Raw genomic sequence first — 22,927 nt, forward strand, 5'->3', positions numbered from 1 at the left:
CATTATCAGCATTCCTGGAAGAATCCCAAACAATGATGTATTTAAAGAAGCAATGTGGTATTGACGAGGTTGCTATACAACAATGACCTAGTTGCTATCAAGTAATTCCATATGACTGGTATGACTGGAGGGGCACTAATAATGCTTTTGAATGAGTAACGCAGGAATTCCCGATTTGCGATCTGTATTTGTTCTACACCGTACCTACCTTCCACCGCTCTTGTTCCAGCAAACATATCCCAACATGGCCTTGGAACCATCAGCTGACACCCTTCAACAACGCATTTCAGAGTCGCCCAATCTTGAACAAGCGATCAACGACATTCAGCGTGACTACAGCTTGTCCATTGTCCCTGGCATGGAAGCCATTTACCCGCTCCTTGACATTTCTGGTTGTACACGCTTGCAAATCCATACAGCTTGTCTACAAGCAATCAACAATGCTGCCGTTACACGCATTCTCAGTCCTGATTTTGGTCTTGCCGAGTAAGCATACGAACGTCAATAACGAGGGTGGATAAGGGACTAACATGGTATATAGTTTCGAGCGCGTATTTGACAAGGCCATGTCCTATATCGACTATCCTGAACTTCAGACGATCCCCATGACCCTGCTTAGGAAGTTTGTATCCGACATCAAACAAGAAACGCTTGACCAACTCAAAGACAATCCAAAGGTGTTCCAGGTATGTTTGTAGATAGCTTTGGAGATCAGCTGCTTACATGCTATTTGGATCAGAATTGCCCACTCAAGATCAAGCAACGTATTTGGAAACAAGATGAGGCCTTCTTTCAAAGTCAGGTGTTGGAGCTGCTTAATGAGTATCATCACGATGAGGATTTACAACGACTGGCTATGAATTTGCGCCCTGATAGCTATCAAGAGCTACTCACAGAGAGGTTGGTTGATATGATGTATATATGGGCAAATGGGGCCATCATCTAATCAATCTCTCTCCATAGACGCAATCATCCTCATATGCAGAAAATGATGCAAATCATCAACGGCGATCCCAAGCTATATGACATGTTCATCAAGACTTTGAAGATTGTGTTTGAATCCACGCCCTATCCTAGCCTTTGTTCGATTCGTGTGGATATCCTTATGAACTACCATGACAATGACTTTTCAGAGGTAAGGAGGGAGCTTACCAATTTACTTTATTTCATGCTCACGTATCACCTTGTTTAGATATACGACGAAGATCCATGCCATCAATTGATTTGGTCCCTTGACACTTGCGTGCGTACACAAAATATGGATGAAGTGATTATTGAAAAGATCAAGGAATGCTTTGACGATGTTAGTAATGGTACACCTCTTTACACGTAAGTACATTTAATGGTATCCATTTCCATGTTCGTTGACAACTTTCTTTATAGCGACTTTGCCATGGTGATTATGGATCCAGCTATATCCAACTTTTTATCCCAGTGCGTTGTGAAATGGTTGAGAACCAGTGTGGATGAAGGAGCACCGGAGAATTTGGAGCAGCTGATCAACTACAATGCCAAACTGCTCAACTTGGCTGAACACGCTCCTATGGCAGCAAAGACGCATCAAAGAATACCAAAGCTGGATAAGGATCTGCGTAGTCGATTCTGGAATGCCATGTGTCGCATCATTGTCGAGGAAAACAACCCACGTGCAACCATAGGCACCCATGAATCAGAGGTCATTACGGATATGTTACAAAAGAGCGAGATTGCACGCAAGTCCTTTGTGCATTATTGTACGGATCGTGCCTATGAGGGCGATGTTGCAACATTACAACGATGTTTACCCTTTGTCTTGGCATCCTTGCCATCATCATCAGCCGCGGCATCCAACACTGATACGAATGATCACAGCACTGCAGTACACATTTTCACCTACGAGAGCTTTATTGATACGTTCATCAACATCCTTGCCAAGAAATGGCTCTTGAATTGTATCAAGGATCCTCAATGGCGTCAACCTGTCATGGACAACTTTTTATTACAAGTCGTGCGTTGGAACACATTGGCTCACAAACAAGTGGTGTTACTGCTCGCTGAATACTTTTTGCATGCGAAATTCCTGAATCAATTGAATGAAAAGGTCGCGTTGATCGCAGAGTGGGCTGATTATGCATGTGAACATGGTGCCAAAGATAGCAAGGTAAGTAGTAACAAAGACACTCATGTGATATGGTTGGATGGGGCTGACGTGTGGGCATTGTACTAGCACATGGAAGACTTGCATAATGCATATGAATCATTATTGACAAGATCAGAAACGGTGCAAGAAGGTCAATTCCGTATTGGTCCACCCACTGTGAAGCAATTTGTGCGAGGACATTTATAATAGCATTACATGAGCCTACTGTACATAAAATCAAACGCTGTGTGTACATACATATATATACAAAAGTGATGATGTGAAAGAAGGGTGAAGAAGGGGGTGGAAGTGCTATATGAAACCATTACGATCGTAAGGGCTTGGTTGGGGAACAAGGCTCACACGCGATGATAAGTCTGCAATATCTAGTTTTATGGTCTTGTATTTGGACCTTTCCTCTTGCAATTTCTCTACCGTGGATTGGGCTAGTAATGACTTCCCGTTGCCATACACAAGAAAACCTATCATGATCATGTCAATGATTTCTTTCCACTCCTCATAATATGGCTACCATACCTGCAGCTTTGGGAGTATCGGGAACGGCGACGCGGGGTCGTGTCATTGGGCAAGGCGTAGGTGTAGGTGGTGGTGATGATGATGATGATGATGCTGATGATGAAAAGTCGAGACCAGTTGATTGAAGTTGGTTGATGATGCTTTTGACATGCTTTTTGGTATCTAGTGCCTGCATAATATCTTTGATAGGCGTTTTTCCTACTCGTTCGTCGTCGCCATGTAGCATTTTCCAGCGCTCAGAACGTCGTCGTAACATATTATCTGAAAACCGTTGACGCACAAAGTTGGGGTTGTGCTTTCGTCTTGCTTGATAACGATCCAAAATCTTTAGCACGCGTGGCTGGCGAACTACTGATTTGACCCACTTGTCGCCGTGTTCTGGTAACCGACCAAGGTGGTCCAAGACGGCAATCATCGATTCCAAGGTAGTCGCATTGACCTTTGCTTCCACGAAATCCACCAATTCATCAGCTGTAATGGGGAACACAGGAAGATCTTTGCGAACGCGCTCGTCATTCTTTTTCTTAAGGTGTTTAAAGTAGACAGCGATATATCTTGTAGCCATAAAAAAATGGTGACAATGAGAAAAAGACAGGGGAAAATACACAATTGGGTTACACGACGTAAGCAATCGCCACTCTGAATTATTCGTTTTACAACCACTAAGCACTTTATTGCTTCAAACCAATATCCTTCTCAATCAATGATGCAGCAATAGGATGATAGAATGCCTTGTGCTTGATAAAAGTCTCTCTGGCAAGTTCAGCGCCATCTTGAGCCTTGTACAAGAGACGATAAAGAGGTCTGACAAATTTCATGCGTCCTTGCTCAGTGATGAATGCCACCACGTGAGGATAGATAGGCTTATAGCTAGCAAGCACACACAATTGTTGCCATCTGAAGCGCACATCACTGTTGCGAATGGCTGTCATCTTGTATAATTCATCCATCTTGGCCAATAAATGATGAGGGAAGGGTTCACAATCGGTGAGACGTTCAAGGAAGACAACTAAAAAAGATCCATCCATCGCAATCAAAAACATGATACAATCATTGTCTTCACAAATTACTTACGCTTTTGAGTAGCAGTGAACTTTTCCACATCACTGGGTGCAAAGCCAGACAAATCATCCGAGTTACGTGCTTCATCCCAACGCTTAGCAAGAGCATAACACTGATCAGCGAGGGTAGTATCAAATTGAGGATACACTGGTGGCATTCCCTTGCCATTGATCCAGAGATCAAAGTCGATCGTCTTGAGCTTGTCCACAACTTCTTGGCCATGGTTCTTCTCCATATACTCAAATAAATGTGCCTTCCATTCTTCAGTGGTAATCGACTTGGAAGCGAAACGCTCAACATGGGACTTCATATAAGGTTCAAAGACATCGGGACCACCAACAGTCTTCTCAATGTGATACAAGAGGTTGAAGCCCTTCTCTAAAATAGGCGCAGAAAATAAATAGAGGATCCTTTTGTGTATAAAGCCACTATACATACCATAAGGAATAGAGCTGAAATAGTCATCAGGATCAATACCGCTGCTGAGATCAGGCTTGAGAATGGTGGCAGGTGAATCGGGACCGAAGAGCTTTACGCTTTCCTTCAATGCCTTCCAGCCTATACAATGATCCACAATTTTTAGTTGCGGTGATACCACTACTTGTTTTTATCCAATAGCTTACCAATGATGGAGCTGAATTGACGCTCAAGTTCACCATGCAAATAACGCAAGATCTTACGTTCAGTGAAAACAGTCCAACCTTCGTTCAACCAAAAGTGTTCCTTGAAAAGCGTTCAAATTAGCCATCATCAAGGGGAGAGAGCAATCTTGTTGACTTACCCAGTTGGCAGTAGTGACCAAGTTACCCATCCAGCTGTGAGAAATTTCGTGTGCGACGACATCGACAGCACTGCGATCACCTATTGTAAACACAAGTTAGAATACAATGAATGACTTTGTCAAATGAGAAATGCTTTTTACCATTGACCAAAGTTGGTGTAACGAACGTCAAGCAAGGATTCTATGTGTAATCCCAAAAAGGAATTATTCAAGCGTTTAGGGAACAATCATCTTTTTGGATCGGCGATGGGCAAAAACGTTACCTCCATTCCGCCGTAGGGGAAGGATGGGGGAAGCACCAACAAGTCGTAGCGGCCCCATTCATAAGGCGTCAACAATTTTTCACCGGTAGCAATAAACTTTTCAGTATCCTAATCACCATTCCCATAGATGAATACACAATCCTCATGTTTGAATACTAATAACCCACCTCGAATTCCCAAGCAGCAGCATCCACCATTTCAGGCTCGCACCATACTGTGCTACGGGGACCAATTTCCTTACCCACAAGGTTACCGGCAGCAATAGCAATCAAGTAACTGGGCATAGTCGTCTTTTGTTGAAAGTGATAGGTGGTAAGACCATTGCCTGCATCCTCATGACCTGTATGCAATGCGCTCATCAAGACGCGTAAAGGCGAGGTAACATCAGCTGAATAAGTGATCTTGACGCCGGGAGTATCTTGGCAAGGAGCAAAGGAACGTGCGTGGATCTATGTATACACCCCTCATTGAATACCATGCTATTCCATACACGCTCATACACCATATACTTACAGCTTGGCATTGGGAAAAGAGGTAGGGATGCTTCTTGCCAAGGGTTTGTCTATAGGATCCATAATGTCAACTTTATGCCCGTAAAGATCATCCATAACAAACACATTTACTTACTCTGGTTCCAAGTATTGAACAGCAGTGCATTTATCAGTGGTGGAATAATCAACCTTGACCTTGAGCTTGGTGCCTTCAGCAACGGGTTGTGCCAAATGAATGGTCAAAGCAGAGCGAAGGGCAGCGTGGCGGTCGGCAATCTCATACTGGATATACAGTTAACTCAACAACCCTTACACCATGTATGCCTTATGTTTTACCTTGGCTTCAGCATCGTTGACGTAGACAGCACGAATATCAAGATAGCTGGTATCAAGCACGACCTTGTCAACATTGTCCTTAAGCGCGACCAAGTCCAAGACGACATTGCCAGCAATCTTGCGTTCTTCAAAGGAGATAGTCCAGTTCAAATGAAGGTGAGTGGTGACAATGTCAGAGGTGTTTGCGAAACTGCTGGGATCTTTGACGGGCATGGTGAGTGTGTGTGTAAGAGAAAGAAACACGTATACGCGGTTGTTGGGCGTGCGAAAAACGAGAGGGACTTTAAATTACAATCGGAGCACAGCCGAAATCTGGGATGCATCTTCTACTTACCTCGGCCATCCATCCCCTCCCCTCCCCCTTCCTACTGTCAGGGACAGGCCATCTCGGCTAATTTAAACTTCCACTAACAATGAACCACTCTTTCATATGTAAAATGATCATACACTAGCTGGTATCTATTTCATATAAAGAATCCATATACATTACATCCATCTACATTGCCTAATGAGAAACTTTAAAGGGGTGCTATCAAAGAATGCTAACGGAATTGAGGAGGAACAGCAGCTTCCCAGGATTTGTAAACTGATTCATAGAAATCTTTTTCTATAAGTACACGAGCACCCACTGTAGCCAAGGCCTTTGCAGCAAGCATCGTAGCATCATGAGCCACCTGTGTGCCTGCTTGTTTAGCAAATTCACGCGTATGAGGGAAGGACTCGCAATGGATAGAATAGCCTGGATGAATGCCTGGCACACAAGCACTAAAAGTGTCACCATCACGATTAGCTCATCATGCAATAAATGTTATATGAGTGTACATACCTCACGTTACCGAAATCAGTGGAACCACCCATCACTTTGCTTTCTTGAATGAAGCGTGGTGGCATTTCACCACCACCCAGCTCTTGGAAGTATTCACCATATGCACCTGCCAGGAGTTCATTTTGTGTGATTTCTAAAATAGTACGCTTGTAATCAGTAATCATGCTTTACTACCTACTACTACTATTACTACTAATTACCTTTACACATTCCCGTTTTACGCCATGTGAGCTTCATCTCACATCCACTTGATAATGCAGCGGCTTTAAAGCAGTTCTCCACCTTCACTTTGAGCTCCTCAATACGAGCAGCACTAGGAGCACGGACGTAGAATTTACCCGACGTGTAATCAGGAACCACATTGGCCTATATATATCATCTCAATGAGATCACGTGCACGTTTCCATGACAACCTCCTCTTCCTTACCGCTTGACCACCATTGGTAATAATACCATGGACACGATCCGACTCTTGAAGCTGTTGACGTAACAAGCCGACATTGACCCATGCTTGGCAAATGGCGTCCAATGCATTGACACCATTCCATGGAGCACCACCAGCATGGGCAGGCTTTCCGTGGTATTCAACAATGAAATCATGTTGTGCTAACCCAGAATAGTAATTGCCGTTTCGGTTGCCAGGATGAAGCATCATGCATGCATCGACGTTGTCTTGGAAAACACGCTTATTGACCATATGGATCTTGCCATCCAAAGGTTCTAATCATTATCATTGAGTTTACATGTTGAATAAACGTATCACTTATATATATACATACCTTCTGATGGTGTGCCAAACAATACAACCTTGCCAGTAGTATGTCCTTCCTCTAAAAGCTTCTTGACCGCAATGGCACATGCAAGGCCTGCAGTAGCAATATTGTTGTGACCACACGCTATCATCATGACATCACAATTTAAGATACATTACTTTTACAGATGTTGCCACAACAACCTACCATGACCAATTTCGGGCAAGGCGTCATATTCAGAGCAAAAGCCAATTCGACGACCTTCACCACGACTATACTCGGCAATGAATGCCGTTTCCAAACCAGCGGCACTACGTGTCACTTTGAATCCTTGACCCTCCAGATAATCGGTCAACAGCTGATGGGCATGGTATTCTTGCATACCAATCTCTGGATTTTCATGCAGCTATATCATAGCAACAATGTCAATGATATAGACCATTGTTATCAATAAACTAACACTTACATCGACACTGATTTTTCGCAAGTCTGCAGAGACATTGTCAATTGTCTCGCCAATGATCTTTTTTGCTGCAACGAGAAGATCTTGAGAAGCCTGATGATGTAATACAGCATGAGTCAATTTTGGACCTGATGCTGCAGCAATCATTATAGCATACCTTTGTGTCTGTGGTAACCATGTTTAAAATTTATCGAGTATGCAACGTTGGATCGCGTCCAAGGCGAGTGCTTTTATAGATAAAAGGTTGTTGAAATGTAAGCATGAGAAAATCGAGCACCCAAGCGATGCTTTAAAAAAAAGGGACGGCTCGGTGGAGCTAAGAATGGGGAATAGGTGATGTCCTATCGCCTTTCTGATCTCTCCCTCTTGTTGATTGTTCATATTGAACAATGACCATGGACCCTCTCACCTACCACAAACACGTACTCGACAACTTTAGAGAGACCATGGTCCTCCTTATCATCATGCTTGGTTCATTCATTCATTCATTCATTCATGGAGAACGTATCCTGATCTTTGATGGATAATCATTCTACCCCCCATTCATTGTTGCAATGCAGTTTTCCAGGATTAGAATCACTCGGAAATTAGGTCTCTTCTTCCCACATGTAAACTTTATCATTGATTCCCACTCCCCACGATCCGCACACCCACCTTTCATGCTCATTACCAATCAATAATGTCACACACGATGATAACGAGAGATATCTGCTGTCATTAAAAGCCCTGATAACTTATCTTTGCGGAGCGGCTAACACAATTATCATGACCTTCAAGACCTATAAACCATAGACAAGAAGACTTTGAAAGTGAAAGACACGTCATCTTGCTTTGATCTCATCCGCACATACGGAAAATACTCTATAATATAGATTACGTGATGAAATTGGACCCGTGTGTGTATTCGGTGTGTGCGTTTTACCACGCTTCTCGTTCCCGGCCGATCATTCGGAGGAGTTACACAAGCAACCATGTTTGCTGGATCAATGTCTCTTCAATCTTCGTACTAGAAAGCGCTCTAACAATGGTACTTTCCCAATCCTTGATACACCCTGCTATGTCGTGTAGTGAAGATGGCTTCATAGAATCTCTTGGGTATATTCTATTGTAAGTGACAAACATGGGTACTTGAGTCATGAATTGGGGAAGTAATCCTTTCAACCTTTATTTAATTACAGGGATCATTTTTATTATCAGTAACTACTGACACGTACATATCGTTAGTATGTAAGAGCCACATTAGGCATGCTGTAGTAGAATGTCCAAGCACCGCTTAATATCATGGCTGTGTAGCCGAATCGTCGGGTGTATAACACTGCTCTTCAAATCATATCCAAATTGGCAACATGATCAAGGAGTTGACCGTTGAGTAATACTTTGATTGAATCCTTCGTCTAGAAAAGCGTCATATGATACATGCCATTCCATCAGCTACTGTAAGATGATGCTTACAACAATATACGACGTTTACAGTGCTGTTAGTATACTATACTACACGTGATCATGATGCATGGAGCTCCAATCACTGGTATGCATAGGTACGAAAAAGAATACTTTATTTTACAATGACAACAAGGAGGAGGGAGGTTCTTAATCCAAGGCATCACCTGTCAGTAACCAGGGCAGTCAACAGATTAGGCAACATTCCCTTCTTCCGAACACGTTCCAACATCCCTTTTCTTCTCACTTCCGCAACCTTTTTCACAATGGTCTCCCAACCACCCACCGAAGTAAGCAAAAGAGGCACACATCCTGTCGGCACACAAGGTCACCATTCTAAATCGAGCATTGTTGCTAGGCAAAGAATGAGCCCTTCAACAAAGATGAAGTAACCACCATGATCAAAGAGGTAAGCCCCATCGCACGCACCATGGCAACGTTAGACCTGGCATCTCAATCAGCTTCATCTACTAGACGGTGGAATCTGTTATCCAAGACGCTGAATACTCGCACAGCAAAGTACCTCAGTGGAACTCGAGTATCATTGATGCTTGTCTTGCCAAACTCAAGGAGGTCAACAAGAGCTACAAGTATGTCGGTAAGTAACACGCTATCATGGCGAGACGACGACAATGGACTGACACAGCAGCATGCATGAATGAATAGTTACTTGCGTGGTGATGCAAAGGAACGGTGCTGGTTTTTATGCTGGCAGTTCGGTGTATTGGGACAACGCACGCGATGGCAAGTATTGAAAGGATTATGCAGTTTCACATGATTCTAACCCGGTTGAACATGCAATAGGAAGTGCTGCATATCGTTATGAGAACAAGTCGTTGTATGCACTCGTCAATGTCTTTGCTTTGAGCGTATGATAACAACAACCCGCTTTTTCATTCAACATCATCTCTATGTCCTCTCTCGCCATCAACATTCTATTTCTCATTGTCCCATTTCTTTATCTTTTCTCTCTTCCAATACAACATGTTTCATCAAGACAAATTGGGGAATGATCGGATGGGATGGGATGTTTCTTTTTATTTGAAGGTGGATGATGAACAAGGGAAAAAAGGAGGGGGGAACAGGGGAGATGGTAAATGGTGGATAACGAAAAGAGGATGGGAGGCGCTAGTTAAATAGAGGAGGATCTACTGGCATCTGCATAACAAGTTCTTCCAAAGTACTCCAATTATCAGCTTGTTGCCTTGAATACTGGCTTGTTCCCTTGACGTAATTTCGATACAACGATGATACGAATGCTTGTTGCTTGTGCAAGTATATAACCTCTGACCACATACAAAATTGTATAAAGATTTGTCGACATTTTTGATCATGAAGCTCTCGTTCATCCTATGTATAACATGTTTGACGTCAATACACAAATAAATGGGATTCTTCGTTTTCCTTGTCTTACCGTCCTGATCGACTCTTCTAACTTTGCCACCTCAGCCTCTAAACCAGGGACACCTTTATTTTGATTCACTTTGGCACGATTTGCAGATATTCGTTTTGTCAAGGAATCGATTTGTGTAGCTGCCAACTTTTCCCTTCGTTCATCGAGTTCCTATGATAGACATCCAAACTTGTCAATGACCACAGGACATCCCACCATCACAGCTCCGAACCTACTCTATATGCAACAAGCAAGTCCCGAAAGTTCTTCAAGTTCTCCAAAACGCCATCTGCGGCTGCATTAACCTTGTATATATGTGTTATTGATACATTCAACATCATCATCATGGCATATACACATCATCACCTTACCTGGTTTTCCAAAATTGTGCTCTCACGTTGCATGTGTTTTGCGACATTTTCATATCCTTGGATGACTTGCTGACATTCGGTGCAATCGGATGCGTGGTATCGATGCTCCGTTTCGGCGAGAGCACTACATACATACACATTATAAAATAAGCACTAGACTTGATCTGGATACATGTACTTGGCACCACCACCTACTTTAATGCGATGCTGTATCGGACATAATCCGTGGCCTGCCCATGCATTCTCCGAATGATACGTTCCATGATAAAGCAAAGGTTGACATAATGATCAATGGCCGATCCAATTCGTTGCCGTGTTTTTCTGAGTTGATCATCAAGGTCATTGGGTATCATGCTTTTCAACTCATTCATGTCATGTTCAGTGCGTCGGTATTCTTCCTCGATTGAAGGTGGATTTTGCTTACGCCACGCTGCCAATTCCTATACACCACGAGGTCATATTTTAGATTCCATACATACATCGTGCCACTTTCTTTTTTCTCTCGAGAGCCCGACGAATCAATCAAACTTACCGATGGCTCGGTTAGAAACTTGATCACCACATCATCGTTCCTGAGTACAGGATGTCGCACCACAGCATTAATAAATCGAGATAACCCTTTGCGTCGTTTCTCAAGGAAGGCCGAATCTCCTACAGAACGACGTTGTGATGCTGGTTAAACTTAATGGTATTCCTCTCTTTGATGATGATGTTGCCACACACACTCTTTTCATACGTACTTCCTCCCACTTTCTTAGGTGGTAGATTGGGTAAAATACGAAACGGATAACGTCGCCCGAGAACTTCCATTAACCACCAAAAGTCACTGAAACGTCGTAGCACAATGGATGATCGCTTTTGGCTCTCGATGATATAGTTGACATGTTTGAATATAAATCCTTCACGCTCTGGTGCAATTGTAACCTTGATTTCCTCTACTTGATGGAACCACTTTCGAGTATCAAGTGCCTTATGGCTGCCGTTGCTATGATGATGCTTCAACTCGGGTGATCGTACACGAGGAGTGCTGTGCTCAGAAGACTTGTCCATCCCTGGATAAACCCCATTAATCTTTGGACTCTCGTTGCCATTTAACGGTGATGCAATTTCATGTTGTTGTTGCTTGAGTGGATCGGTGGTGCGAATGGATGGTGGTCGTTGCTGTTGTTGCTGTTGTTGTTGTTGCTGTTGCTGAAAAGTGGATGGGGTCGGTGATTCCAATATCGGTTCTGGTAAGGCTATATGCACATCATTTGACATCTCAGTTATCCTCCTTCTCCTCCTCCTCCGAATAATAATCCTTTCCAATCCACTTACCATAACGATGACGTTGAAGTGTATTCAACGATATACCTATTTCATAACAACATGAGTCATTTTCTCCCGTATTTTGATATCCATCATCCATTACCCATTCGTTGTTGTCCACAAGCAAGTAAAGCCAATGCAACATTGAATTCTGTTTTATCGACATAGCTTCCACCATCCGGAAGAACAATCCGAAGTATCTGAGCGGGTCGACATCAGTAAAGGAAATAACATGCTGAATAAGGTTATGCTTGCCATGTCACACACCTTGTCGGTATCGCTACCTGATAATCCACCGCTGCGTTCCAAGCAATCACGTAACGCAAAACTGGAAACTCTTCCCGAGACCTGCAGCTGTGCAAAAGCAGTATCGTAGATGTCGGGTAATGTGATGCCATCTACAAGTAGTTGTTGATATACAATCTCGACCACAATGCAACAACTATCTTCCGAGACACCACTTACTTAATACAGTTGTCAAGGATGGTTCAAATAACGTATCATGATTATCCACTGAAGCTATTACTGCTGGCGTGGTTGACATGGAGGGTGGTGGAGGTGGTGGTGGTGGCTGAAATGGTTGTTGAATAGGACGACTATCGTCGACAACAGTACTCCAAGGATCGTCGTCATAGTGTGGAGAAAAGAACGATGTTGTTAACCCATTGGTAGCATTGGACGAAGTTCCAAAGAAGGAAGACGACGCGTTGCCAATGTTGAAAATAGAACTCGAGAGTGGATCTTCCTCGTCGTGTAGCATCCAATAGAGGTGTTATGGAAAGTGAAAGAAAGGTTGTTCGAGAAAGAGAAAGAGAAAGAGAAAGAGAGAGAGAGAGAGGGTGCGTGTGTATGTGTGGGTGTGGGTGTGTGGATAAAAGCACTGGCCCATTCTCTCCCACTTTTTTGCCAATGCGAGTGAACATTTGGAAGTCAGTTCCAACAATGCCAACCTCCCCCGCTCCCCAAAGGCTTGGCCCTTCAAAGCTTACTTGAGTGCTTTTCTACTTGTACTTACACCTTGGCATTAAAGCCAAGCATGTCCCCCACTCCTCCTCCCATCACTTGCTTAAAACATCACATCACATCATCCATGACTCTTTTTTTTCCTTAACCATGTGACATTCATTTCATCATGACGTGTACACAAAAAGTCATTCAACTATATCAAAAATCATCATCCATCAACTTGCAATGTTGCTCGGGTGCCACGGCACAGGTTGCTGTGCTCCTGAACTTTGGATGGTTACACTGTGCTCTGTCAATTGAACATTGAACTTGACTCCGCTTTGATGTGCCTCACTTATCCATGACCATATTAACCAAGAGTCCGAATTGATACGATTATATCGCCGTCAGTCATCTTTATGATACTAAAAGTCTAAAGAATAGATCATCTATAATAGGCTTCCACATACAGAGTGAAGGAAGGGGTATTTTCTCCACACGTGTTCGAGGAGGAAGGGTGTAAGCGTATTGAACGGGTTGGCATGCCATACCTCCCAATAGGCAAAAGCATTCACAAACCAAGGGAAAGTAAGGAATCCGATAGCCATCACCCAAATATGACCCAACAGCTTTCGTGTCCATTGCCGATGACTCGTCTTCTTGAACCACCGCCACAAGCCTTGTTCCACAATGCACAAGACACCATGTAAAGTGAAAAAGAAGCATTCTTGGCCTATGAGAAGCCTTCCATATCCATCTATGCCGGATTCACAAAGAGCAATGTATTCATGCATCAAACCAGACACAAAGAACACTGAGATGGTTGCCGCGGCTATAGCCACCCTTGATGTCGTGGCCTTTTCCCTCTTTTTGTCTCCATTATCATCATCCCTGATCCCATAGACACGATTGACCAAGGTACGCATAGGGCGAAAGGGGATCACCAACCAAATGCTACGAAACACTTGATGCCAACGGGAGCTCCATAGTTCATTTAAAGAAGAAGCCAACACCGGATGATTCATAAGCGGTTGCCATTCATCTATAGATAAACGCACATGAGTCATCACATTGTTGCTGTTGATATTATGATCGTATCCACATACCCGGCTGATAATCATGTTCACCATGGATCACCAAGTAAGTCAGCTGCAAAATATATCCAAATGTGTTGATGACCAATGTAAGGTATATCACCGCAAAGACGAAAAAGGCGAAAAAGAGTCCATATTCATTGTTTCGTTGCATGGCAAAGACGTCCTCTCCTGAAAATGTCGCAAACCAAGACGCAACCATATTGCTCAAGATCATTGACCCCATCATTGGCACCAAGAGATAATATCGAGAAACCTTTGGTGAGTTGCTGCTGCTGGCATCTCCTTGGTGGTTGTTTGGTGTCGTTGTCGTATTACGCAGACCTGACCACATCTGAACACTGAGCTCCTTGATATCGAGACGAGCTGGGATGCCATACAATATTGGTGCAACATAGATAGGTTCAAGGCACCGCAACACCGTATTAAACGCTTGGATCTCCAAAACAGTATTAAGTGCTTGATATAGAATCGTCAGCTAATGTGGTAAGAGTGGTGGTAGTGGTGGTGGTGGTTGCCTACCTGTGTTTTGGCCTGCTACCATCACTGGTAAAAGGAGACATGCGATCATGGTAGGTATTGACAAGAGCTGCTTGATGCCGGTGCTGAGCCGATCGGTGATAGCAATTCCCCATTGAGCAAGACACACAATGCCCACAATGCAAAGGTAAATAAAAGTCGGTAGTTGGATACGGTCGTCGCCACTATGGAGCGCTGTCAAAAACACTTCCCAATCCATCATGGCTGTAGATGATATCCAAGAGTGCAAGAAGCACAACTTTGGTTCGATGCTGTGCCTTTCGGCTTGTACATGTCACCTGCCCATAGGACAAATTGTCAACATGCACCCTTTGATAGCATAGTTTTGATTGTAATAAACCCACATGATCGTATCACATAAACAACCTCCAAATTGTATCAAACATGCTGCTTTATGGTTGCTACGTAACCATAGCAACGATATCACACATTCCCTGTAGCCTTCTCTATTTGGTCCAAATGGCTATATAAAGAACGGGCTCAGCCGTTGCACGAAGACGTTCTATAGCATGATGATGCCATTGTTCGATGATGGAAAATGGTATCATTTGTTTACCCCAGATCCTGATTAATGCATAAGTAGCTATGACACCTAGGCTCTTAGACATTTCACTGATGACTACAATCCGCATGGCCTTGACCCATTATGAACATGGAATCCATTTGACACAAGAACGATTGATGATACAATGGCAATGTGGATGAATCGGATTTTTTAAGAGGATCTCTAAACTAGCAAAAAGCGCTACTGGATAACAGAGGGAATTATGAACATGTGTGTGCGTGTGAGTGATTTGGGAGGAATGATTGTAGGTTGAGATGGTGTCGGATGTGTGTGTGTGTGTGTGTGCAAACGGGAGAATGACAAATAGAAAAGATTACATACAAAAAGCAGAGATAAAAATGCCAATGATTGAGAAAAAGTGTATAAACGCAGGGTTAGGAAGGAGTAGTAATGTGTGTATGTGTGAGTTATGTAAACGTGTGAATGGTGTTCTTTTAACCAAAGTGTGAATAGTATCCACCACCACCACGTCGACCGCCTCCAGGGAAACCACCGGCACCACCAAAGCTAGCACCTGGGAAACCACCTGCAGAGAAACCAGCACCGCCACCAGGGAAGCCACCAGCAGAAGAGAAGCGTGCACCGCCTCCCATACCGCCCATGCCACCTCCCATGCCACCTCCAAACATTTGCATAAAGATATCATTGACATCGACACCACCCATATCGAAGCCACCGCCATTCATGCCGCCCATGCCACCATCAAGATCAACACCAGAATCGTAGCGGGACTTCTTTTGTGGATCACTGAGAATAGCGTATGCTTCACCCACTTCCTTGAACTTGGCCTCAGCCTTGGCATCACCATCATTCTTATCAGGATGGTATTGCAATGCAAGCTTACGATAAGCCTTCTTGATCTCCGAATCGGTTGCACTCTTGGTTAATCCCAAGATCTTGTAATAATCCTTGCGCTGGGACTTTTTGAGCTCCAACTCAGCCTTTTGCAACAATGAACGGTATTCTAATTGCATGATAGATTAGTCTCTTTGTTTAAAAGGACATCTTCAAAAAGGCACACATACCTCTATTGCTGGCATCCACCTCCGTCAAACGACGATAATCCCGAACAGCTTCCTCGTATTCTTCCAATTCCATATAACAGGCAGCTCTCCTGCTATATACCTTGTTAAAGTCAGGATCCAATTCAATGGCTTTGTTGCAGTCTTCCAAAGCTTCTTGGAATTTCTTGAGCTATATGATTTATACATGTCAGCTCATGTCCATGGATAATAAACCCACACACATACCTTTTGCAATACAGCTGCTCTGTTGGAGTAAAGCTTTGCATTCAAGGCATCGTTCTCGGGATCGATTTCCAAGGCAGCACTGTAAGAATCAAAGGCCTCTTGCAATTGATTGGTCTTGAAAGCAGTGTTACCCTTTTCCTTGTGAGAATCAAGGGCACGAGCCTTCTTGAGCAAAACACGTGCTTTGGCGAAATCAGGGTCGCAACGCAATGCTTCCATACAATGGGCCATCGTCTTTGCATTATCACCTTGTCCATAAAAGACACGTGCTCGGAGATACAAGACATCAGGGTTTTGGGTATCCAAACGCACCAAGTAGCTGGTTGAAAGCATGTATGAGTATGCATTTACAGCAAACAGGTATGTATAAACAAACACTCACTTGACAATACGGCTTGCTTCAGACCACTTTTTCTGATTGAGGGCACATTCGGCACGCCACACCTCCCACTTGAAGGGTACACGATCAGCATCCACCATAGAGATGGCACGATCAAGACTGTTACCAGCAAGACCCCATTGTTTGTTTTGCATGTACATATCCATTTGAGCAATGTAGTTCTTGAGACCCAATAGATTGTTGTATTCACGCTGAGCCTGTGCATTGGATTGATCCACCTGAAGAGCCAGCTCATATTGACGGGTGGATTCCTCCAAATTGCCGAGATTCATATGGCACTTGCCAGCACGACAAAACGCCTTGATATTGCTTGGATCCAAGTTGGTGGCAGTGCGACAATCCTCAGCAGCTTCCTTATATTTACCAAGCATCGTCAATGCTGCAGCACGATTGGCATAGTAAGTAGCGGTGTTGGGCGAGAGTTCTAATATCGATCGTCGATTGATTGCATGAGTAAACAACCCATCGTCGTCCCCTTTTCATCTCCAAGGATAATATTTACCGATAGCCTCCGAATATAACCGTACAGCTTCATTGTAATGTCCACCCTTGTATTGTTCATTGGCTTTTGCCTTGACTTCCTCGGCAGTTCTGAAATAGATAGCAACCCCCAATAATAAGCATGACATGCCTCAAATCATCATGGTATCATCCTCCCATTGCTCTGATAAAAACGTTGTTTTCTTCCACACTTTGATAGTGGTTGGTGGCGAGCGAGGAAAGGCAAAAAGAAAGAGCGAACTTACAGAGGAGAGTTGCTATCAACGTCCATTGGGCTGTGTGTCATTGTATGCAAATGTCAAAAAGAGATGGGTGAATGCTGATTTATCGTCAGGTCGTTGCACTGAAGACGAAGAAAGAGAAGGAAAAGAAAAAGAAAACAGATAACGACGGCAAAGGGGTAGCCTTGGTTAACCTTGGGACCGGATGAAAAAAGTCACTCCAATCGAATGTGCTGGAAAGCCTAAGCGGATGGTGAAAAACAACGAACCAAAGGGCTGTATCCCAACACAAGCAAAGCAACTGCTCTTGAAACATGGCCCACAATGACCCTTGGAACTTCATTCTCTTAGCTTGATAGTATTGTTGTTCATCCTTTGATGATATTGAACGATACAAGGTGATAAAAAGTCTATTTGAAACCGCTGTCATGTGTGCGTGTGCGTGTCCCTGAAGTCTGGCTGCATAAGAAGACTAAGAATAATAATAGCTACTTGCCATGGCACATCATCCCTCGTCACCAAGGACCCAACAAAATCACATCCCCCCCCCATGGTTTCCCGATCACCAACAACCCCAATACATGACATTCTCATCTTAGCTCATATGGTCAAGCTACATGGCATTCTTGAATAAATCAACGAGGAGGATAAATGTGATACGCCCCTGGTGGTGGGTTGATCGTGACACAAAATGTCGATCCTTGTTTCTCTTTCTCTCTCATATCCACATAGTCTTTCTATCCCTTTAAAGAGGTACAGAACACCAATTAGCTCACATTTGTATAGTTGAAAAGCCAAGTTTAGATATTCATGTAACCATACTCGTGTATGATCATCAATGCCCTTGTCTAAGATATGATTGGATGTACTATTATAAAAGCATGATGGGATTTGTTTATGCAGCATTCAATAAGCTGTATGAGGAAAGTGGCTGTAAAGAAACAACACGTGCTGTGGATTGGTTCTTGTATGTAGAGGCTAATCAGAAAAAGGACTGCGCATAAGCACCACTCCTTGCAAAAAAGCTAATCACATGCATAAAAAAGGTCATTCCTTTTGTGTACGCACACTTTTTATCTTTTTTTCTCCTCCCTTTTTTATACTTTTTCCTTTTCTTCTTTCTTCATTCATCCAATGCCTTTTCGCTGCAAGTGTGGTAAGACTTTTGAAAAGGCAGACACCTTTGCAACGCACACTTCAGGATGTGCCCTCTTTCATCACCGTCGTATGTCTGAATCCAGTGCACTTTTACTCAACCGAGGGATGCAATCAACCACTTCTCCTATCAGTATACCTGAATCACAACAGCAACAACAACCATCATCATCATCGTCACCACCCTCACAGCATCCATTGGCAACATCAACTCCCAACTCGGCTGGCCCGATATCATCGGAACAGAACAATCGGGCGAGTTTTTCATCAGTAGGGAGCGGATACTTTATGCCAACAGGGCTTTCTCTTCATTATGCATTTGAGGATGCTGTTCGAAAGCGATCCATGTCATATGGTGACACCAACCACACCACCACCACAGGCGATGGGCCATCGTCTCCCGTGGAATGATACGACATCACATTGTTTTCCATGTTTGGTGATCACACTTGCAGCAGCAGCAATTCTTGCTTAGAAAGGAGAATTTGAAGTATACACATTTTATCAATCACTTGCACTAGCGATCTTTTTTATTGCGTCGTTACGTAAATGTATGTTGTGCATTGTGCGTGTGCTTATATATGTGGTACGTTTTTATATGCGTGTGTGCGTGTGTGTTGGGTGTGTGTGATACTATGTTGTGTGTGTGTGGGTTGGACTCTGTTTCCAACAATAACCCGAGGAACAGAAAGGGAAGCGTGGAAAAAAAAAGGACAGCTTGTGCAATATGTTACAGCAGAAGAGCGTTTGTAAAAGTTGAGTGACGTGAAAATAAAATCCAAGGCAGCCTTTCGTAAAAAGATGCGTAACGTGTGCTTTGAGTGTGAAAGAGGAAACGGATATCAAGAAAAACAAACGAGCAAAAGGAAAAAGTAAAACTAGGCCATCGACTTGGCACCCTATTCTCTTGAATCAGTCATCCAGCTCATTGGATCTTCTCTCTCTCCAATTTTGATTCTTACCCCACGATTGCCACGATAACCACGTGAGTGTCCACGTCCACGTCCTCGGAATCCACCTCGGCCACGATAATTACGATATCTTGGATGATCCACAGACACTTCACCAAAGGTCTCAAGGTTGAGCTTGCGTTCTTCTTGGAACTTGGCCCGACGATCAAAAGAGCTAGCATGATATCATATCAGTATCCATGTTGTCATTTCCCCCCTTTCCCTACAACAACAAACGACTTACCCATTTTGCTCGCTACGTTCCTTGGATTCGCAAGAGATGTTATCAAAGAAGCTCTTTTGCTATTGTGGACCTTAGGTTAGTAAAAGCAAATTCCCTGCCCATACGAGCAAACACCTTACCTTATCATAGAATGATTCATCATTGGGGGGAGGGATAACAACTTCATCTTCTTGTTGCTCTTCGACTTGATCCTCAGGTTGTTCATTGCCATCCTTGCCAGACACTTCCTTTACAATCTCGTTCTTGTTGAACTTTGCATTAGAGGACTCGAAGTCAAAGTCGGACTTGGGAATGTCAATGGTAGCCTTGTTGGCATGATCATGACGACCACCACGAGCACGAGCAGCGTTGTTCACATTGCCATTGTTGTTGTTGTTATTGTAATGTCTACGATTACGGTTTTGCTGTTGTTGTTGTCGTTGCTCATCATCAACTGCAGTAGTAGTAGTAGTAGGCTTGGCCTTCTTTTCAACATCCAAATCCTTTAAGCTGTTGGCAAGTCTATCGACAGCGGCATCGGTTCTCTTGAGATCATCGACAACAGCATCACGTGAGATACCAGAGGAAGCAGTAGACGAAGACACAGGAGCCATAGGAGTAGCAGGCTTGTTCATGTCATTGCTCGTAGTAGTAGGAATAGCAGAGGGATGAGCCATTGAAGTACGTGCAGGTGAAGACATTGTCTGCTGTTGTTGTTGCTGCTGCTGTTGCTGTTGTTGTTGACCAGGGGCAGTTGAAGGTGGTTGTTGCATGTGAGGAGGAGCAGCACCCATAGGCGTTGGCATTGGATACATTGGCGATCCCCAATATTGATGCGGCTGTTGCATGGGAGGATACGATGGCGGCATCATGTAAGGGTTCATTCCACCACCATAGCCTTTCATCATCGAACTTTGCTATATAGACACATATATATCAGTATCCCATATTCAATTATCCACCTATTCGCAATAAACACTCGATACGTTACCATAATAGCAGGATCATTGGGGATGTTGGCAGGTGGTGGAGGTGGTGCAGGCTTGGCAGGTGCTTCAAACACTTGTAGGTCCTTGATGTCTGATCCACGGAACACGACAAACTCGAAGACGTTCTCGGATGCTGGAATCTCTTCATCAGGTCTACCACGACGACCCTCCGTACCAAATGAACGCACTACAAGGTCATTAGCTCACTTGTAGAATGGGTTTCTATACGCAATAGCTTACCTTGCTCCAACGCAACAGTCGATTCCTCAGCGTTCAAGCTGTGAAGCGTGCCCACATAGCGAATGTCGCTGTTGCTGATGAGCTGTAGAATGTCGTTAGCCGATAAAGAAGCCAATGCATAGCAAGAATAGAGAGACACATGCCGAAATTTTAGATCCAATGAAGTTTTGCCCACTCATGGTTTGCAGTTGCAAGGAGGAGAGCCACGTATTCACTACGACGACTACCCCCCGAAGAAACATCCCGTGACCGCTTTTAGAAACACTGATAATGGTGGGGCCCATCTGCTAATACGTTCAAGCGGCTGCTGGATGCATGGCCGCCTATACGTTCCTCTATTAATAAACAACACTGGATAGTGGGGTTTTTTCATGAATGATGACTTGAAGTATACTTGGTTTTGGACTTGAGAGATGTCTATTAATGATGGCAGGCACTGCATTAAGGTTTCTTTCTTCCGCTATAGCGTCACCTAAATGGTGCTTCTTGTGTCAAGCACGTGCTCATTGCTTGAATAAAGATAATCATTGTACATAAGGTGCCATATTCTCTTTCTTTCTTCTCATGGCGATCAATATCAGTATCATTGAGAGGTTGATTGTGTGATAGCCTTATTACATCCGATCATGCAGTATCACAAAAATGGGCTTGTGATCACAATCAAACGCCAAGTGGCTGGGATAAAATGGTCCTCCTCACAAAGCACGCAGCATTATTCTGATCCTTCTCTTTCTCTTTCCTTATTTTGCCGACAACAATGCTTTCAGCAACAGCAACTGCAACAGCGACGACACAATCAAAATCAACACAAAAGTTGCTCCCTGCTGATGTTCGTTGGTGTCTCGACAACAAAGACGACTTGTCGCTCGTATCCTACGTAGATCACTTTACTTTGGCCAGCAGACGTTATGCCGTTCGACGCTACAAGCATATCATTAAAAGGAACATCCCAAAAGAGGATCGGCGACGACTTTTATCCGAGTTGAAGTTTTTCACGAAAACAGTGCGATACTATCAATATTGGTATGACATTATGCAAAAGAAGGTGGCGCTCAAAGCAAAACTCAGATCTACAAGAATACTGGACGCGTCAACAAAACAGCAGGCGAAATCACTGTTAACCACATTCCGAGGAAAGTCATCGACAACATCATCATCTTCCAGCAGCAATCACATTACCACCGATGATGACGATGACGATGAAGGTGACGCTGTTGATGTTGATTTGACAACTGAAGATTCGCTACAAGACGCTTCATCTGTGGATGAAAATCATGCAACAAGCTCGTCACCACCCCAAGCCCCTTCCTCGAGTGGTACGTATTCATCTCAAGATGCCGTTAAGCTTGCATATTAAACAGCTTCCTCAAAAAAAAGATCATAGCGAGAATTACGAATTCGATTCAGAAGATAGTTGCTGTCTCAAACATACCAAGAAGTCAGATGGTTCGTCTCGAGGATGTCATAACGAAGGTGATAAAATGCTCATCATCAAAGTAGGAGATACAGGCTTTTTCATCTAAATCACCTACCATCATCAATCAGTGGGACCTGCCATCTTATCAAACACGTTATTAGCTTTAGCATTATGCTCACATACACACCACACTGCTCCTTTATGAAATGATTTCTTTGCAAAAATATATACGGATGATGTCCCTTGCTATCCATTTATACATACGTGATCATAAGGGTTTATATTTATGATAGTC

The 22,927-nt window shown here is 43.5% G+C and overlaps 11 protein-coding genes across 11 annotated transcripts; 4 read left to right on the forward strand and 7 right to left on the reverse strand.

Moving 5' to 3' along the window:
• Positions 1-244: 244 nt before the first annotated feature.
• Positions 245-2,326, forward strand: O0I10_006972 (uncharacterized protein; the record flags this gene model as incomplete). The annotated part of the gene is made up of 7 exons (XM_058486994.1): positions 245-486; positions 542-686; positions 740-900; positions 964-1,135; positions 1,193-1,329; positions 1,384-2,140; positions 2,207-2,326. The coding sequence occupies 7 exons, from the start codon at positions 245-247 to the stop codon at positions 2,324-2,326; spliced, it is 1,734 nt and encodes a 577-aa protein (XP_058342329.1).
• Positions 2,327-2,431: 105 nt separating this feature from the next.
• Positions 2,432-3,221, reverse strand: O0I10_006973 (uncharacterized protein; the record flags this gene model as incomplete). Its single annotated transcript, XM_058486995.1, has 2 exons — positions 2,432-2,601; positions 2,657-3,221. 2 exons carry the CDS (start codon positions 3,219-3,221, stop codon positions 2,432-2,434), a joined length of 735 nt encoding a protein of 244 aa, XP_058342330.1.
• Positions 3,222-3,327: 106 nt separating this feature from the next.
• Positions 3,328-5,802, reverse strand: O0I10_006974 (leukotriene A-4 hydrolase/aminopeptidase; the record flags this gene model as incomplete). Its single annotated transcript, XM_058486996.1, has 11 exons — positions 3,328-3,665; positions 3,731-4,096; positions 4,157-4,276; positions 4,342-4,441; positions 4,500-4,579; positions 4,641-4,680; positions 4,763-4,870; positions 4,930-5,211; positions 5,276-5,324; positions 5,390-5,535; positions 5,590-5,802. 11 exons carry the CDS (start codon positions 5,800-5,802, stop codon positions 3,328-3,330), a joined length of 1,842 nt encoding a protein of 613 aa, XP_058342331.1.
• A 329-nt stretch (positions 5,803-6,131) lies between these two features.
• Positions 6,132-7,777, reverse strand: O0I10_006975 (uncharacterized protein; the record flags this gene model as incomplete). Its single annotated transcript, XM_058486997.1, has 7 exons — positions 6,132-6,354; positions 6,416-6,548; positions 6,616-6,781; positions 6,843-7,135; positions 7,195-7,311; positions 7,375-7,573; positions 7,634-7,777. 7 exons carry the CDS (start codon positions 7,775-7,777, stop codon positions 6,132-6,134), a joined length of 1,275 nt encoding a protein of 424 aa, XP_058342332.1.
• A 1,559-nt stretch (positions 7,778-9,336) lies between these two features.
• Positions 9,337-9,945, forward strand: O0I10_006976 (uncharacterized protein; the record flags this gene model as incomplete). The annotated part of the gene is made up of 5 exons (XM_058486998.1): positions 9,337-9,360; positions 9,429-9,479; positions 9,545-9,668; positions 9,737-9,814; positions 9,875-9,945. The coding sequence occupies 5 exons, from the start codon at positions 9,337-9,339 to the stop codon at positions 9,943-9,945; spliced, it is 348 nt and encodes a 115-aa protein (XP_058342333.1).
• A 253-nt stretch (positions 9,946-10,198) lies between these two features.
• On the reverse strand, positions 10,199-12,902 carry O0I10_006977 (uncharacterized protein; the record flags this gene model as incomplete). The annotated part of the gene is made up of 11 exons (XM_058486999.1): positions 10,199-10,420; positions 10,485-10,634; positions 10,700-10,768; positions 10,835-10,958; positions 11,030-11,274; positions 11,367-11,485; positions 11,575-12,072; positions 12,152-12,187; positions 12,246-12,342; positions 12,410-12,540; positions 12,608-12,902. The coding sequence occupies 11 exons, from the start codon at positions 12,900-12,902 to the stop codon at positions 10,199-10,201; spliced, it is 1,986 nt and encodes a 661-aa protein (XP_058342334.1).
• Positions 12,903-13,536: 634 nt separating this feature from the next.
• On the reverse strand, positions 13,537-14,923 carry O0I10_006978 (uncharacterized protein; the record flags this gene model as incomplete). The annotated part of the gene is made up of 3 exons (XM_058487000.1): positions 13,537-14,129; positions 14,194-14,640; positions 14,704-14,923. 3 exons carry the CDS (start codon positions 14,921-14,923, stop codon positions 13,537-13,539), a joined length of 1,260 nt encoding a protein of 419 aa, XP_058342335.1.
• Positions 14,924-15,720: 797 nt separating this feature from the next.
• O0I10_006979 (uncharacterized protein) lies at positions 15,721-17,708 on the reverse strand (the record flags this gene model as incomplete). Its single annotated transcript, XM_058487001.1, has 6 exons — positions 15,721-16,250; positions 16,312-16,480; positions 16,537-16,855; positions 16,919-17,360; positions 17,439-17,527; positions 17,683-17,708. The coding sequence occupies 6 exons, from the start codon at positions 17,706-17,708 to the stop codon at positions 15,721-15,723; spliced, it is 1,575 nt and encodes a 524-aa protein (XP_058342336.1).
• Positions 17,709-18,792: 1,084 nt separating this feature from the next.
• O0I10_006980 (uncharacterized protein) lies at positions 18,793-19,224 on the forward strand (the record flags this gene model as incomplete). The annotated part of the gene is made up of 1 exon (XM_058487002.1): positions 18,793-19,224. The coding sequence occupies one exon, from the start codon at positions 18,793-18,795 to the stop codon at positions 19,222-19,224; it is 432 nt and encodes a 143-aa protein (XP_058342337.1).
• A 467-nt stretch (positions 19,225-19,691) lies between these two features.
• On the reverse strand, positions 19,692-21,394 carry O0I10_006981 (uncharacterized protein; the record flags this gene model as incomplete). Its single annotated transcript, XM_058487003.1, has 7 exons — positions 19,692-19,712; positions 19,776-19,938; positions 20,008-20,066; positions 20,127-20,903; positions 20,978-21,162; positions 21,216-21,297; positions 21,359-21,394. 7 exons carry the CDS (start codon positions 21,392-21,394, stop codon positions 19,692-19,694), a joined length of 1,323 nt encoding a protein of 440 aa, XP_058342338.1.
• A 578-nt stretch (positions 21,395-21,972) lies between these two features.
• Positions 21,973-22,738, forward strand: O0I10_006982 (uncharacterized protein; the record flags this gene model as incomplete). Its single annotated transcript, XM_058487004.1, has 2 exons — positions 21,973-22,531; positions 22,593-22,738. The coding sequence occupies 2 exons, from the start codon at positions 21,973-21,975 to the stop codon at positions 22,736-22,738; spliced, it is 705 nt and encodes a 234-aa protein (XP_058342339.1).
• Positions 22,739-22,927: the final 189 nt, after the last annotated feature.

This window comes from Lichtheimia ornata (assembly GCF_029851405.1).
Source record: "Lichtheimia ornata isolate CBS 291.66 chromosome Unknown scaffold00032, whole genome shotgun sequence".
Taxonomy (NCBI): Eukaryota; Fungi; Mucoromycota; class Mucoromycetes; order Mucorales; family Lichtheimiaceae; genus Lichtheimia; species Lichtheimia ornata.